The sequence below is a fragment of the Lotus japonicus genome, chromosome 4 (assembly GCF_012489685.1).
Source record: "Lotus japonicus ecotype B-129 chromosome 4, LjGifu_v1.2".
In the NCBI taxonomy this organism is placed as follows: domain Eukaryota; kingdom Viridiplantae; phylum Streptophyta; class Magnoliopsida; order Fabales; family Fabaceae; genus Lotus; species Lotus japonicus.
Genome location: NC_080044.1, coordinates 8,705,072 through 8,721,640, shown reverse-complemented (window position 1 = coordinate 8,721,640; position 16,569 = coordinate 8,705,072). Strand labels below are relative to the sequence as shown.

The following is a 16,569-nucleotide window of genomic DNA, read 5'->3' as shown; positions in this document are numbered from 1 at the left end:
TGTCGTCAATAAGTCTCGACGACCAGAAGCCTATTGTTTTCAACGGTACTATTCACAGCAAATATCACACCGCAAATAATGTATAAATACCATAGAATTCACCCAAATTTTAATCGAGTCTTATTCAATACTATCAACTTTATATTATACAATATATCAAAGGGAGTAAGAATTGGTACCCCCACTCTTGAATTTACTACCCCCTTTGAAGCTGGAAATTTCTATAATATCCATGTTTAATAATTCCCGAACCTTAAATCTCGGGAAATATTATAATTTTCTTGATGATAATTCCCGAGTTTTGGTACTCAGGAACATCCCGAGTCTTAAATCTCAGAATATTTTATAAATTTCTTGATGAAAATTCCCGAGCTTTGTTCCTCAGAAACATCCCGAGGGTCTAATTCCCGGAATAATTCCAAGGGCTATGCCTCGGTAATTTATAAACGTGGATTTCCCGATATTTATCAAGCTCGGAAATGTGAAAAATGTGTTCCCGAGGTTCAACCTCAGAAAGCTTCCTTGAAGAAATTAGAAGAATTTCCGAGCCTTAGACTTCAGTAAGGAAAACGTAGGGAAATAACTTCCAATCCCGAGCCCTAAAGCTCGGGAGAAAGTGCAGGGAGAAAATGGGGTGTTAAAACATGGGACCATTTTGGGTTTTTTTTGGAAAATAAGGGGGTAGCAATTCCCATAGCGGGCAAATTCTTATTCCCTATATCAAACTAATGACGCTTGCATGATCCTAGTTTTTTCACAAACAAGGTTTTCTACGCAAAAGTGCAAAACAAAACAGAGTTAACCTTCGTAACCGCAACAGAAATTGCCACCGTACTCCTCTGCTTCCAGCGTCGTTGTCTGCCGTTCGCTAGCCTTTCACTATTTGCCGCCTCCTCCTTCACAGGCTCCGCTCTCCACCGCCGTCGTGAACCGTTGTGGACGCGGGGTTACTTTACTTTGTTGGTGCGAGGTTTCATCGTGGGTGGATAGTTGAGTAGGTCAAGTTGTTTTACCATCACGAACAAGTTGTCCTGTTTGGGTCCTCTGTGCACTTCTTCAGAACTAAGCAGGTACTTCATTCTTTTTCTTCTATTGAATATGAATAAGCATTTTGGGTTCTCCTCTTATTTTTCTATATATATTATCTATGCTACATTGCTACCCATCATTTGCATAGCATTTTTTAGGTGGGCTATTCTTAAATTTGTACCAGTGCTGATGCTGATGTTATAGGCTTATAGAAAAGTGCTCTTATGAAGTGGTGAGAATAATAGCCTCTGTGGAGCATAATTGAATTTTGAAGTTTAGATGTTATAGCATATATATAATATACTTTACACTTCATGCAAACAAGGTAGTTCTGGAAATTAAATAGAATGGGCTAATGATATTATTTCCCAGTAGATAGTTAAACTCTCTAATGCAACAACAAATGGATAGTTATCTCTAAATATTTACACTATTGATGCACAGAAATATCAGATTTGAGATGAAGTTAGTTGTCTTTAGATTTTGCAATTTTCTAATTCATGCCTCCCTAAACAGATAAAAACTTCTAGTTGGAGTTGGGGACATTCTTAAAGGAAGTAGCGCGTTAGAAACAGTAGTAAAATAGGATAATTTGAATGCTCAACTGACAATTGATTCTATCACTAAAAACTAAGAGCAACCACTTGTCTTTGCTGAATCACCAGAAGAAGCAATGGTAATCATTATTATTTAATCTTGGATTATTTAGTTATCTGTCTTCCAAATGATAATCTGTGAAAATGATGTTTGCTTTGGTTTGATTGATTATCAACATAAAGTACCTATGGAATTTTTGGCTGTAAAATGTAATTAATTTGATGAAATAAACCTTCATATGGCAGAAGGATCACATTGGTGTGCAGTGTTTGGAAATGTTAAAAGTTAGAACTGCTCCAAAGCCTAGCACTGCGCTAAAGCGTTTGAGACCTGCCATTGGGTACAAGCTTTACTCCTATATCCTTTATATTACTGGTTTCCAACGTCTTGAAGCTTACTAGCAACTTCAATATTTTTCAGTCATCTTGAAACAAAAGTTTTTGATGATGATGCTCTGGGGCCAGCTAGATTGTCTGAGGGTCTTCGTAAATCTAATCTGAAGAAACCCAAGGTATTGAAATAGAGATTTTTGTAAGATGGATTATGATTTTTTATTCTTATGCAATTCATAGTAACCTGCATTTTTGTAAGCTACTTAAAAAATGTGACATATTAACTGGTCTGTTGGTTTGAGTGAAGGGGCTTGACTCTTGAGTCTCTTAAACACAAGTTCCTGAGTTTAATCCCAAAATTTATGTGTATGGAAAAAATATTGTTGGGGCCACGTTTGGTGTCTGACCATTTTCCAGGATATGATTTCTTATTGAGTAGGGGATACTCTAGGAAATAAAGAAAGTCTTTAAACATATATCTCTTCCATTATATGTACATGGTGACTATTTTACTTGTTAGTTGTTATATTACGGAATATCATATAAGATAAGGTTGAATGACCACTAATCTGTTACCCTCCTATTGCTAAATTTGGATTAGTTTGTCCATGCAAAACATTGTTCAGCATCTGCAGTCCATGCTATTCATGATCTCAAAAGAAATCTTTCCACTGTTTAGGCTACAAAAAGTTTTATTTTTCATATCATCTGTTTTTGAGACATCTCACCGATCCCATTTTTTCGGTAAGGTGGTTTCTGGCGATGATGATTTACCCGAGAGAGATGAAATTGGCGAAAGACGAAGGAAACATGAGCTTAGGGTGCTGGCTGGTGCTGGAATTAAGACGAGAGATTATGATGATGGTCGCCATGGGTCTCTTGAGGTTGCTGCCAAAGAGAAGAATGATGAAAGAGGGGATTCAGATAATGAATTTTACAAGCAAGTGGAACAACTGCGTGCTACTAAATTGGCTGCAAAAGCTGAGGTTTACTCAAGGTGAATTTCTGGTACCCTTTAGCCTTGGCTATTTTCTCTGATCTGATTCAGGGAATTTTACTTTTCAGTCTTTGTATCTGTTCGGCTGAAAACGAAAGAGCACTTATTGGAGCTTATTTAGTGCTTTTATAGTAGATAAGCTCTAATAAGCATGGATCTAAACGGGCTCCTTTTCAATATGATAATAAAGATTGTTTATCTTTTGCAGGAAGTCAGCATTACCCACTTTGCCAGATTCTATAGAAGGAAAGCGCCATATCTCTTCGCAGGTTCTTTACTTGATCCATCATAGTTTTCAATTTAGTTGCTCATATTTTCTTGCAATGTTGTGTGTTTTTACTTGTTGCCAATATGCTATAGATGGAGAAGAACAGGGGACTAACTCGAAATCGCAATAAGGGGAAGAAGAATCCTAGAAAGAATTACAAGGTACTTCAAATAACACTTGTTCTTCATGGTTAACAAACACTTCAAATCTTTAACTGGCTTCTTGTTTGCTATTTTTCTTTCTTTTGTTATCTTAATGTGCAGCGCAAACATGAAAAGGCTGTTAAGAATCGCAAGGGGCAGGTTCAGAGCATTAGAAGGCCAACCGCACCTTATGGAGGGGAATCCACTGGAATTAACGCATCTATCAGTCGAAGCATCCGATTTAAGAGTTGATATTATCAACCGGATTTACAATATTGTCATCTGATATTATCATCTAGTTTGCCCCTTATACCATTGGAAATTATTGATTGGAAGATGAACATATTTGACTTATGGCATGTTTGTAAATTTATCAGTTTTGATCCAGTTATTTCAGAGTAGTGTTTTATAGTACTTTTTCAGCTTTTTAACTTGCACCATACGAACCTGCAGCAGTCAGAGTCAGATACATGGAGCCTTTGTAACTGACTAGTCGATAGCCTCCCTAGCTTCATTGATCTTAACCTGTTGTTGTCGTTGAAGCTCTTCGACTTAAGCCTTCAATTCAGAAACCCTCTTTAACTTGGGTACCCTTGCTTGCTTAGCTAAAGCGTCCATAGACCACATCTTGGAACTTGACACTCAAGCATCCTAATGTCTTAGATACTCAGACTTGGTGGCGACTATCACATAATAAAATGACAAGCTCATGTACTTTGGTCAAATATTGACAATGTCCTATGCATATGAGAATAAGGATCCCTAAATATATGTGATACCTCCTATTACAAAATAATATTTGTTATATCTTTAACATATCGCTATTATATCTCAGATAATTCCTTCTAGGTTTGTTACACCCTAAATATATAAGTACACACCAGGGGATGCTACCCTGGTACACATTAACTTCTAACCCTAATTCTTAATTTCTTATTTCTTCCTCAACTTTACTGATTGAGCATCATCAAAGTGGTTTGCAGGCCGCCTTCGTTGCCTACCTGATTGCTAGAGACAAGAAGAAGAATTCTTTCAATGAAGAAACGTTCCAACAAATCAACTCTTAAACATAGTCATATGTTCTTATCCAAGTACGGTAATCTAGTGCCATAACAAAAATCTTCCTCAAAGACTTCTCTAAGGCCAAACTCCATAATAACAAGTCACACCTTGGTCTATAATGTCAGGTTTGATCATTTAATTACATAAACATTCTTTATTTTGCTAACTCATTGTTCCTTTAAGACTTTAAGTTTTTCTCTCTTTAATTATACACAAACTTAAACATTAGAGTATCTTTACAGCTGATACCTCACAACCCAACTAGGTCTTGCATTGCCTCACTGTGCCTGAAATTTATCCAAAATCGTGCACCACCACTAGAGAATCTTCTTACTCTGATTTAGGAAGAACGATGCACTTCAACGTCCAATCATTTTCATGCCATGGTAGTCCTTTTACTCAAGAATAGTTACACAATTTTTTTATTGAATTAAATTTAAAATTTGTTTTCTCACATGATAAACTAGGACCGTTATCAATGTAACAAAAGTGATACTCCTAAATTAAACAAAAAGTGATATGCCATGGAGTACTTTTTTTTTACAAACAAAGTGCTACATTAAATCCTAAAATTGTTTATTTTTAGTTCAGTAATTTTTTAGAAAAATTAATAAATGACGTGCTGTAGAATTGTTGAATCAGCTCTCTGCCTCCCTTAATAATCTACTCATTTTTAATATACCTAATATTATATTCCGATGCAGAAAAAAATATATATATACCTAATATTATATATGCATAACAAATAAATAACTAAAACTAACCCAATAAATCTAGAATAATGAACCATTACATTTTTCTTCCACTCATACAAGAGTCGAATAAGAAAAAATAGAAAGAAATTAATTGAATAAGAAAAAATAGAAAGAAATTAATTATATGATATATGATGTTATAGGAAATGTAGAAAAAGCTAAAAACAAAATGTCTATGGAAATAAGATGAAAGAGAAAGTAAAATGTGAATGAACCATTACTAACCTTTTGTTAATATTTTTTTATAGGCAAATGTTAGTTGTTAGTAAATTAGTCTCTCCCCAAGATTCGAACCATGAACCTTTCACCTTTCATTTCACTCAACCCTTATGTCTCCTAACTCTTATCACTTGAGCTAACCATTAATGACCCTAACTTTTTGTTGTATGTATGACAAATGACAAATACAATAATATGGGTAAATGTAATATTCATTTGGACCACTTTACACCTAAAAAGGGATTAATTTTCAATTATTAAATTTTTTTACAAGAATTTTCAATTACTAGTTGAGTATATTATTGCAAAAAAAGTTAGTCATTGTATATGAAACTCTAAAAATATAATAACTCCAAAAACCAACTATTTCATTTTGTCCAAAATTTCACTACTTAGACTATGTTTAAATAGTTCACACTATAACTATTCTCAGCCTCTCGATTTTGAATAACTAAGCTTGTTTTTTTCTTAAACTAACCACCATGGTTGAGTGGTTAGTTAAACTAACTAAACCATGAATTAAATAAATAACATGTGCTCCTAATTTTCTGAAACATTATTTTCAATATATTAGAAAGAAAAAGGAGAAAAAGTAGACAAACAGAGAAGTCATAGAAAAAAGAGGAGACAATGAAAGAAAGATAGAAAGCAAGCAAAACCGCGTGGGCCCACAAACTACGACAAAAACCGTTCGCTCGTGGACTTTTGGGGCGCTCGGTCGTAGAAGAAAGCGTGTACGTGGACCCCACTGACCCACAACATCTCGCGACTTTCGAGACACCGAAAACAGTCGTAGAGTGCCACGTGCGCGGTTGTGAGACACGCGGTGAGAGGAGCGCGTGGCGGTGGTGGGGTCATGAGGTGAGAGATTAGGTTTGTAGAAAATAGAGAAATGAAAAAAAGTTGTCTGAATAAAAGAGCGTACCCGATGCTGAAAAAAGTGCTTCTATGACTGACATGACTTTTCACCGGTTTCCCGCCAAAAATAGACCAACGTTTGGATTGGCTTGCCTTGTGAATGAGCTGCCACTTCTAATTCTTGACATTGTTCTTCTTAATTAGTCAAGCATCTTACTAACTAATGTACTACTTTTGTTTTCAGTTATCCGTTTAGAAGGGGGAAAAGTTGGAATAATCTTGCGTAGACATTCTATTTCCATGGCCTCATCTTATTTATATCGGAAGACTAAATAGAGAAATAAGTTATATGATTTATGATTTAGGAAATGCAGAGAAAAACAGAGAAAAAATGTATAAAAATATGATTGAGAAAGTGAGGTGCAAATGTATCATTACTCCAAAAGTTAAATTATATTTAGCTCTTTATGTTTTTTGAATTCTTGAGTACCATATATATTTTGAATTCTTCAATACCACCGCTGAATTTCATGTCATCTTTACACTTTGTTTGGTTGGGTGGAGAGAGATAGAGAAGAGAGAGTAGAGAAGATAAAAGTTGAGTAGAGAGAAATATGTGAGAAATAGAGTAGATTTTACACTATATTTGGTAGCATAAAAATAGAGAAGAGATTGAGGGAAGAGAGAGAGATAGGAGAGAGATTGGAGAAGTACATTTATTTGGTACATGAACACTGTAGCAAAGAGAGAGATAGAGGGTGAAGATTTTCACCTTTTTGTTCTCTTCGCGTTTTGCGAAGAGAAATGATGGCTGCTCCTCCTTTTTTTTTTTATTCTGTGCATTTAGTGGCGGTTAAAACCGCAACTATCTGCATTCTGACATTACTTTTACTTTTCGTTTTTCGTTTCTTGTTTTTAGTGGCGGTTTAGAACCGCCACTATTTGCATTCTGACATTAAAAAAATATTTTAATCAAAAGTTAACTTTTTTTCTCTCTCTTCCACCTCATTATTTCTCTTCTCCCTCTCCTTTATCTCTACCATACCAAACAACATCTAAATCTACTCTATTTCTCACATATTTCTTTCTACTCAACTTCTCTCTTCTCTACTCTCTCTTCTCTATTTCTCTCTTCTCTACCAAACGGAGTGAAAATGAGAAGATGAGAAAAAGCTATGGGTCCCACGTAATAATCAATCTCTCTTCTCTCTCACTTGGCAACCAAACGGAGGTAGTTCTCACAACTTTTCTCTCCCTTATTTCTCTCTTCTCCATCTCTTGCATAACAAACAGACCCTAAGTGAGCAAAAAGTAGAAAAAAAAAATACAGCCCACGATCACTGTTCCTTCTCTCCTCAAATTGAAGAGACCCAAAAAATGGGTGGGCCCCACCTCTGCAGCCCCCTCCTCCCTCCTGCCAAACAGGGTAACTTCCCTCATCTCTTGCATCTCTCTCTCTCTCTTCTATCTCTCTTCTAACAAATAAAGTGATAGTGTTATAGTGTCATGTTCATTTGGTGGTAAGTTGTCTCTCGTTTAAGTTTTCTTAGTCTAATTTGGAGTAACGATTTATACACACATCACTTCTCTTCCATTTCATTTTCACTCATTTTTATTTCTATCTCTTTCTACATTTTCTGTCACATCACATATCATATCACTTATTTATCTCTCATTTCTTCACTACCTCCCAAGGTGGAGATGAAATTAATTGGTGAACAAAACATTATTGTTTTAGAGATGATACCAAGAAGTCTCTTTTATTTTTTTCTAGGTCAAAAGAGATATTCTACATGTACTTGCTTAAATCAAACATGTATGGTACTTATTTATATATTAATTTGCATCATGCTTAATTCCTTTTTATAAAGGCTTAACTGCATTTTTGTTCTTCTACTTTGTTCTTTCGTGCGATTTTAGTCCTTAGCAAAATTCATTACCAATTATCATCTTTCACATTAACCGTCATTTGCAGTTTTGATTTTCCTTTGAAATCCATCTTCATAGCCTTATGTTGTTGTCTTCATAATCTTTGTCATCATTAAAACACATTAACTTATATGTTCTTCTTAGATGGAAAACTCATGTGAAACAGTTATTGCTTCAACACCACCATCATCATCTCAAATTCATGATGATTATGATTGTGATAGAGCGGAGGACGAGTGTTCTTCGTCCTCACCATCTTTGGCTCTCCCGCAGGTGGCATGGAGGAAATTCTAAGGGTGCATAAAGGTTTGTTGGCGGGTTGTGTCTCATTTCTTACTTGTCCGAGGGAATCTTCAATGTCGTGGGGTAGATTTGGATTTGAGCTGCCTGTCGTGTGGTGTGGAGAGGGAAACCATGGACCATGTGCTCATGCTATGCCTTGTGACACAAAGATTCTAGTTTTCTTCTCCTCTTTCGTTGCATGTTGCTTCCTTCTCTAACTTTGTCGATTTGGTTATGCAGCTCCTCATGAATGTTGATCCATATGCTATGATGGTCTTCCAAATCTAGTTTTCTTCTCCTCTTTCGTTGCATGTTGCTGCCTTCTCTAACTTTGTCGATTTGGTTATGCAGCTCCTCATGAATGTTGATCCATATGCTATGATGGTCTTCCAAACGTTGTTATACGCCCTGTGGGAAGCTCCTAATGGCGTCGTCTTCAGTTGTGGTCCATTTTGTGTTGATGCGGGGGTTGCATAGTGGGTTACACCTCTTGCAAACTTAGATATCGGTGGAGGATGAGAGTGGAGTTGTTGTCTCCGCTCACCAGGCGGTGTGGAGGAGGCTAGGCCTTTTTTTTTTGATGAGCCAAGGTTGTATTAAAAGTGGAGTACAAGGTGTACTCCAACCTCAATACAAGAAGAAAAAGTTCAGCAATAAAAAACATAATTACAACAGACTCAAAAGGGGAAAAGAAAAAACAGAATGCAAAAACCAAAAAACATAAACCAGTTAGGCAAAAGGTAAAAGTCAGCAAGGCAATATGAATATGCCAATCCCACAACAACCCTACAACCCAACCGCCAAACACGAACCCAATAACGTATTATGCAGAGTAACAATGTCATAGGCGAAAAGAGCTTCCTACAGCCATCCTCACAACGATTGGAGACATTTAAGTGGACTCGAAATCCACTCAAACAACGAATAGAAAAAGTGCTTAGAGATGGATTTAAGCCACAACCAAGACCTCCATTGAATCAAATCCAACACACTCGAGGAGTTCCGATCAACAGCTCTAAAGATAAAGCTCCATTGGAGCAGATAAAGCTTAATGTTGATGCTTCGGGAAAGGAGGGAACTTGACGGGGTGGAGATGGTGGCGGTCGACAACGATGGGGTTGTTCATGCTGCAACCTCTTCCTCTCCATTGCATGCGATATCTGCGACGATGACAATGAGGATGGGTCTACGATGAGCCATGTCTTTGTATATGAAGTTGGGTTTTCCAATCAATTCGCATGGAAACAAATTGGATTTCAGGGTGTCTTATTTGACCATGATTGTTAAGGATTGCCGTCATTTGTTTGTTGCTTTTAATTTTATATCTTTGTATGAGTGGCAATGGTGTAGTTGATTTCCTCACAAGGAACGCCGCCACCTACCCAGATTCAGAGTGGGTGGAAAAAATTTCGCAAAAAAAAAACTAACACTCTTGTTACCCATCATGTAATGACTTCAATGCCCCCCATTTTGAAATTTCATGTCTCTTTCAAAAACAAGCATGGTTTTTAACATAAAAAAGATTATGAAGAAAATGAGAAAAACTAAAATGTCCCTCTTGGTTGGATATTAGCTGTCAAGTATATATTTATGACAATTTTCAATTAAAAATCTTACGTAAGGAGAAATTGTATTATATTCATTTTAGCTTTATAAAATCACATTTTGACACTAACCTTTCTCCCCCTTCCTCTTCCTCTTCTTCCTTTTCCACTAGAAACCACACCACTCTGTTCCTCTTCCTCACTGCCCCTCTTCCTCTTCTTCCATTCATGAACTTCCACTAGATTTTTCCTTTCAAGGTCAAGTACCTAACTCACTCACTTCACTGTCCTATTTGTCTCTTCTAGTAGTGGTGTCTGTGACTTTTTTTTCAATCAAGTTTCTAAATTTTCCTCCAAAAGTCTTACAAAATGAAGTTCTGATTACAGGCACAGCTTAAAGTCACAATCTTTCCAACTTTTGGAAGAAAAAAGAGGGCTTTTGGTTTCAAACATTTCTGGTTTCTGCTCCAAAATCAAAGATGATAGCTAGCTCCTTCTGCAATGCTGATTCAGTGTTTTCAGTAAGTTCTTAATTGAATTTAACATCACTTTTTCTTCTTCTTTTTTGGGTTTTCAATTTTTTTATTGTTGTTGATTAAAGTTCCAATTTTTCATTTTTTTTTCACTACAGTCACTAGAGTATGCATGTACCATCATAATGAGTGGTTGTGTTTTTACTTTGATTTTCTCTACACTACAGTAACCTTTGTTTTCTTCCTTAAATTAAGTAATTGTTCTTATCTCATTGTCAATTAAGATATTAACATTAAACTAAAGTAGTTGGGAAGATTTTGCACTCAAATTAGATTCGTTCATGCAAAGTGTTATGTTTATGTGTGTGTGAATGTGTATATTGTATATGCATGTCGTTGTCCAAAAATCAAATGGTGGGCCCACCTTACGATTGAGGTTCTTGTCATCATCATGAAATTAAAAATAGATAATTAAATTAAATGATAATTTTGATATGGTTACTAGTAAAATCACATTCTGGAGAATTCTTGTACTAGCATATTTGGACCATTGAAAAACTGTGATGAATTCTAAGCCATTGGATTTGTCGACAGTGATGACCCTTGGCCTGTTTGAAGGAGCTTGTGTGATTTGATTGCAATGCATGGCTGATTCTTTTCCCTTGCAGTCAGACTCAGTCTAGCATCATGATCACGGGGCCACTTTTGATTTTGGGTTATGGACGGTGTAGCTGTTAGCTGTTTTTTTTTTGTTCTAAGTTTTTTCAATATTTAATCAGTGGTCTTTTCTTATATGATGGCATCGATTTTGAGAAATTTCCGTATTAGTCTGACTAAATCAGCGCATGTTGTTTTGATATATCAGTATATAATTACCAAGGTGCAAGGTCGTATGTGAATGCAGCTTGAGAGCTTGAGTTGAATACTTGGTGGAGAGAACTTTGCCACCACACTGATCCTACCCGGCTCGAACATGATTATGTGCTTTTTTTCCCTATTCACAGTAGTTTGGGAATCTAACCCAACGACTTAGTTAAAGGATAAAGGGTTGAACCACTCTAGTTCCTTATTTTTAACTATAAAAATGTTACTTTGTTTTCCCTATCTTTTTTATTTTTTTTTAAAAGATCTCCTAGAGTAAATTTTACCAATTGGAAAAGTATGGACTTTTATAATCCTTTGTATCAAATTAAGGCATTGATTAAGCTTCTTTCCTTATTTTCATACTTTTTTTAACTTTCATTGTGTTTTGGGGTAAAGATGGATTATTTTAATAAAAGTAGCCAAGTAGGCAGATCCATTCAAAGGGTTATCAGGGTACTCAATAGATACCACCAAATGCGTCCTTGGGTTCGAATCCCCTTGAATGCACTTGCATTAAATACTTGATATGGAGACCTTTGGTGCTCGTAGATGTTCTACCCGGTTCGAATAAGATTGTCTTTGTTGAGGATACTTGCGGTTTAAACAAAAATAGAGATACTTAATAGATCTCCATACACAAATGCCACTCACCAATAATCCATGGGTGCAAGGGGGTAAGGATCTCCTTAAGATGTATGACAATCAAGCTGAACTAACTGAAAATACAGTCGTTAGCTTGTTCAATTACACCAATAAAATGCTATCAGGACTTTCTTCAATTACACTGGGTAGGATTCGGTTCTCCTCTCACTTCAAAGGGTTAAGTAAGTTATTGTAGCCGTTGTGATTTTGATCACTTACTTGCACATGTATAGCACAATATGATGTCTTTTAAATCTCAGCCATTGATTTCTCAATCAACGGCTACAGTAACTTACTTTGCCTTCTAAAGTGAGTCTCACACTTTAGAGGAGCCAGATCCCTCTGGATTAAACTGGTTTTCTACTTTATGTATTGTATATGCACTATGATTGTGTGTCTGTTACTAGTCTATGACTACTGTGAACATAGTCTATATCTTCACACTTAATTGATTTAAAGTACTTAGTACATTCTAGTTCTACTATGGTAAGAGGAAATGTTGATACTTAGGCTTTCTTTTACCAAACTTGTTCCTGTTTTCATTTTCCCCCATAATTCACGCTACTACAATATTTTCTATCTTACTTTGTTCTTATACTGGATTTTTTTTCTGTTGTTGCCACCAGAGAGAAGAGGGGATAGATGTTAGAAAAATGATCGGACATAAAAGGAGTCCATGCTCTGTTGATCAGAGCAGTTATACCTCTATTGCATCTAAAAAGCAAAAGGCTGATTTATCTATGAGTTCTAAGGTTTATTCTGCTTCTTTTTCTCCTTCTATCATTTTTGGTTGTTGAATAACAGTGCCATTTCCTTTTTATTTGTCTTTCAGTATCCACTCTTGTATTTATAGCAGTATCCTAGCTTTGAAGTTTTTCATTGAGAAACAAGCATTGGTGCCTCTTCTCTGTATGAGTTTCCTTAATCATATTATTAGTGGTTGTTTGTATTAATAATTTCAATTATTGAAAACAGCTTCCCTATGGTAAGAATTTAGAGACTTGAGTTCAGGTTGAGATCAATAACTGTCTCAATTCTAAGCCCTATTCAACTCTACTACTCAAAATCAATAGATAAAAGAAAGAGTGAACATCCATTTCTTCCTGAAAGCTAAGGTTGAAATCACATCCGAGAGATAGGTGACATCAATTTAGTCCCCGATTTGAGGGACTAAATTGATGTGAAATTTCTGTGTTTGAACCAACCTGTTGCATGGAACTCTCCTTGATGCATGACATCAATGCCTTGCTTCATTGAAAGTGACATAAGTTTTTTGTGTAACATTTCAAATGCTTCTGCTAATAGGATAGGAAGGAAAAGGTTGGAGAACGAATTGTTGCTCTTCAGCAGCTCGTTTCCCCATATGGAAAGGTACACCACAGTTAATTTCAGGCACAATGTATTTGATAACTTACTATTATTTACTTTGTATCTGGTGGTGTTTGTTATATCTTTTACTTGTCATACTTATTTGACTTGAATGAATTGTTCTAAATTTCTGAGTCTAAAGACTTTCTGATTCTCACTGCAGACAGATACATCTTCTGTTCTTAATGAGGCGATGGAATACATAGGATTCCTTCATAAACAAGTTAAGGTTTGGACATTCTTGAATAACCACTTTCTGAATTTATTGTTATAAATATCCTAGTAACTGGTTTAATACACCACAAGCATGCCTTATAATAATATTTGGACCTGAATCAAGTCACCGTGTTCTCTGTCCTGATGTAAATTTCTTATAAACACACTTAAATAATATATTTCTTCATTTAAGGGAGCAAAACTAAATGCTATTCTAATATCATATTAGAGCATTCCTAATGTTCCCTAGGCCTAGTTTGGACCTACCTGCAATCCGGATAAAAATATTGTTGCATTAACATTATTTAGATTTAGTTTCGCTGAACTTGAGCCATGAAACAAGATATTTATTCATTCAATTTATGTCTCTGATCTGTTATCCTCTTTCCCTCAATTGACCTTGTCATTACCACCCTACCCAAAAATCAATATTGTACCAACATTAAGTAGCAGTATAATGGGACTGGATGAAGTAAAAAGAAAGGCTTATTATTATCTTCAAGTAGAAATGTACAGTGAATCAGTGATGACTGATGACTTAGTGTATGTTTGGATACCAGTGAGTGAATGTGAGTGGACTTTTATCCTAATCCGTAAAAGACTTCCGTTCACTTTTTCTTGAAATGAGTGCTAATGTCCATAAGCACTCATGCCAACAGGTATCCGAACATAGTCTTAGTTTATTGTTTCTCCGTATGCTCTAATACGAGATGTTGCAAATTCCAAACTATGTTCATTATCATTTTGATCTAATGCAAAGATTTTCTCTTCCTGTTTCAACAGCTGCTCAGTGCTCCTTACCTGGAGAGTTCACCAGCAACCATGATGGAGGTGAGCACAACATGAATATTACCACAGTGGAGACTGTGGAGTAGGATATATGTATGCATGAGATCAAAGCTTTTTTGGCTTTTACATCATGGCATTTATGAAAGATTTATTACACCAATGAGAATTGGTGAAGATGGATTCGTTTAATTAGATTCAAATCTTGTATCCCCAAACTGTCTCATTCTTTGTCCCACAAAAAACAAAATTAACATCCCCTCTTGGTACGGCAAGATTTCATTGGTGAGACAGGAAATTGAGACACTATTTGGGGATAGAAGATATTTATCCTATTTTAACCTGTCTTTAAACTGTTCTTGTTGTTGCTTCATATGCTAGGAAGGGACTTCATCAAATTTGACAGATCAAAATTTTAGTTAACTAGTGTTATTTATTCCTGGTGTTAAATGGGGTTCTAATAGATTTTTTACCACTTCAGGGCATAGAGCCATGCAGCCTGAGGAATAGAGGATTATGTCTTGTTCCAGTCTCAATTACTATGGGAGTTGCTGAGAGCAATGGTGCAGATATCTGGGCTCCAATCAAGACCACTTCACCAAAATCTGAGAAGGATATTGTCTCACAATTTCATTGACAAATTTTGTCCAAGTTGCGAAGCTAATCTTGTAGCTTGGAAATTTATCAAATTATGTTCTTACATCTATGGAATCTATCATCTATCATAGTTGCTAAAATAGTTAGAAGTGTTAAGAATTCAATCTAGTAGCAACCCCACGCCTCTAAAATTTTAAACTGGTGATGGCGGTAAGCTATCAAGTTGCCATATATATCCTTAATTCTCTGTGCTGATTATAAAGTGTATATTTATAATTTCTAGCTGTACAATGATTCCATGTACTGACTAGCTTAATGGAAGTTGTTTCAAGATTTGATGAAGGTACGAATGTCAACATTAGACATTAAACTTTTTTTTCATTACTAGTGTAGTAGTCTTTTGACCTACATGTTTCAATGCTGTATGCATTATGTCACCCAGAAAAATGCTCTTGATTATGTTTATTTTTCACTTGAATCTTGTTTTTCTTTGAAAGGTAAATGATATTTATTACTTTTCATGTTAAGATTTTTCTAGATAGAGCCCTTCTAATGTATTTTGGTTTCGAAGTAGATGGGTGAAGACTTTTTTATTTCAACATGTATTAATTTTTTTTTACTTGCTTGCTTTAGAGTGTTTTATACATCAGGGCCTAGCAACGCGCCCCCGCCATTTAACCAAAAACAAGTAAGACATTAATGGGGGGAAGGGTAGCTCACTTGGAAAGCTAGGGCTGTCCAGAAATGTTTGGTCCGACCGAAACCGACCGGCCCGCGACCAAAAATAGGCCCACTCGGTCGGGCGGGTCGGATGGCGGGTTGAGGGAGGGAAAAAACCGACTCCATATGAGTTGGTTCGGTCGGTTACGGTTTGGAGCCCAGTCCGACCGAACCGACCGAACCTAATATAAAAAAAAATTACAAATGGCCCAAGTGAAGCAATGGCCCAAACACCAAAACCAAAAAATTTAACCCTAGCTCCTCTCTCTCTTCAGTCTTCACTTCTTCTTCTCTCAACCCTAACTCCTCTTCTCTCGCCGCCACCACCCTTCTCATCTTCTTCTTCTCTCCAAACCCTAACTCCTCGCCGCCGCCAGCCACCACCCTTCTCCAGTTTTTCTCATCCTCTGCTCCGCCACACCCTTCTCCTCATGACCTCATCCTTCTCGCCGCCACCACCCTTCTCCAGTTCTCTTCATCCTCAGCGCCGCCACCACCCTTCTCCTCTTCTCTTCTCCTTTTCTTCTTCTCTCCAAACCCTAGCTCCTCACCGTTGCCACCACCCATCTCCTCTTCTCTTCTCATCTTCTTCTTCTCTCCAAACCCTAGCTCCTCACCACCGCCACCACTCTTCTCCTCATCACCTGCGCCGCCATCCTCTGTGCCGCCACCACCCTAGCCACTCCACCACTGCATCTGCATAGCTTCTTGTCTTCTTCCTCCATGCTTATCTGGTCCGAGATAGCTTGTTCATCTTCATTTTGCCTCAATCGATTCTGATATCGCAAGATGAAGTGAACATGCTATTTCGCATGAGATAAGCAATTGAAAACTGGTTCTTGACTTCTTGGTAAGTTGGTAATGGTAATATGGTATATCCAGATCTGA

At 36.6% G+C, this 16,569-nt stretch overlaps 2 protein-coding genes across 5 annotated transcripts; both read left to right on the top strand.

The window, feature by feature from the left end:
* Window positions 1-600: 600 nt before the first annotated feature.
* Window positions 601-3,780, top strand: LOC130715887 (protein THALLO). The gene is made up of 7 exons (XM_057566037.1): window positions 601-1,070; window positions 1,872-1,966; window positions 2,047-2,137; window positions 2,708-2,955; window positions 3,164-3,224; window positions 3,316-3,384; window positions 3,487-3,780. Exons 2-7 carry the CDS (start codon window positions 1,902-1,904, stop codon window positions 3,616-3,618), a joined length of 666 nt encoding a protein of 221 aa, XP_057422020.1. The 5' UTR covers window positions 601-1,070; window positions 1,872-1,901; the 3' UTR covers window positions 3,619-3,780.
* A 6,334-nt stretch (window positions 3,781-10,114) lies between these two features.
* Window positions 10,115-15,303, top strand: LOC130710932 (transcription factor bHLH153). 4 transcript variants are annotated; one of them, XM_057560324.1, is made up of 7 exons: window positions 10,115-10,273; window positions 10,403-10,536; window positions 12,621-12,746; window positions 13,300-13,365; window positions 13,526-13,585; window positions 14,362-14,409; window positions 14,846-15,303. In XM_057560324.1, exons 2-7 carry the CDS (start codon window positions 10,495-10,497, stop codon window positions 14,999-15,001), a joined length of 498 nt encoding a protein of 165 aa, XP_057416307.1. In that variant the 5' UTR covers window positions 10,115-10,273; window positions 10,403-10,494; the 3' UTR covers window positions 15,002-15,303. The 4 variants fall into 4 exon arrangements, with proteins under 4 accessions (XP_057416307.1, XP_057416306.1, XP_057416309.1 ...); XM_057560323.1 differs by having other exon boundaries at window positions 13,526-13,591; XM_057560326.1 differs by lacking the exon at window positions 13,300-13,365.
* The last annotated feature ends 1,266 nt before the right edge of the window (window positions 15,304-16,569 follow it).

Coding starts and splice junctions, on each gene's coding strand:
- LOC130715887 (XM_057566037.1), top strand. CDS start 1,902: ATGTTAAAAGTTAGAACTGCTCCAAAGCCTAGCACTGCGCTAAAGCGT. Junction 2,956..3,163: donor AAAGCTGAGGTTTACTCAAG/GTGAATTTCTGG, acceptor TATCTTTTGCAG/GAAGTCAGCATTACCCACTT. Junction 3,225..3,315: donor AGCGCCATATCTCTTCGCAG/GTTCTTTACTTG, acceptor AATATGCTATAG/ATGGAGAAGAACAGGGGACT.
- LOC130710932 (XM_057560323.1), top strand. CDS start 10,495: ATGATAGCTAGCTCCTTCTGCAATGCTGATTCAGTGTTTTCA. Junction 13,592..14,361: donor TCCTTCATAAACAAGTTAAG/GTTTGGACATTC, acceptor CTGTTTCAACAG/CTGCTCAGTGCTCCTTACCT. Junction 14,410..14,845: donor CACCAGCAACCATGATGGAG/GTGAGCACAACA, acceptor TTACCACTTCAG/GGCATAGAGCCATGCAGCCT.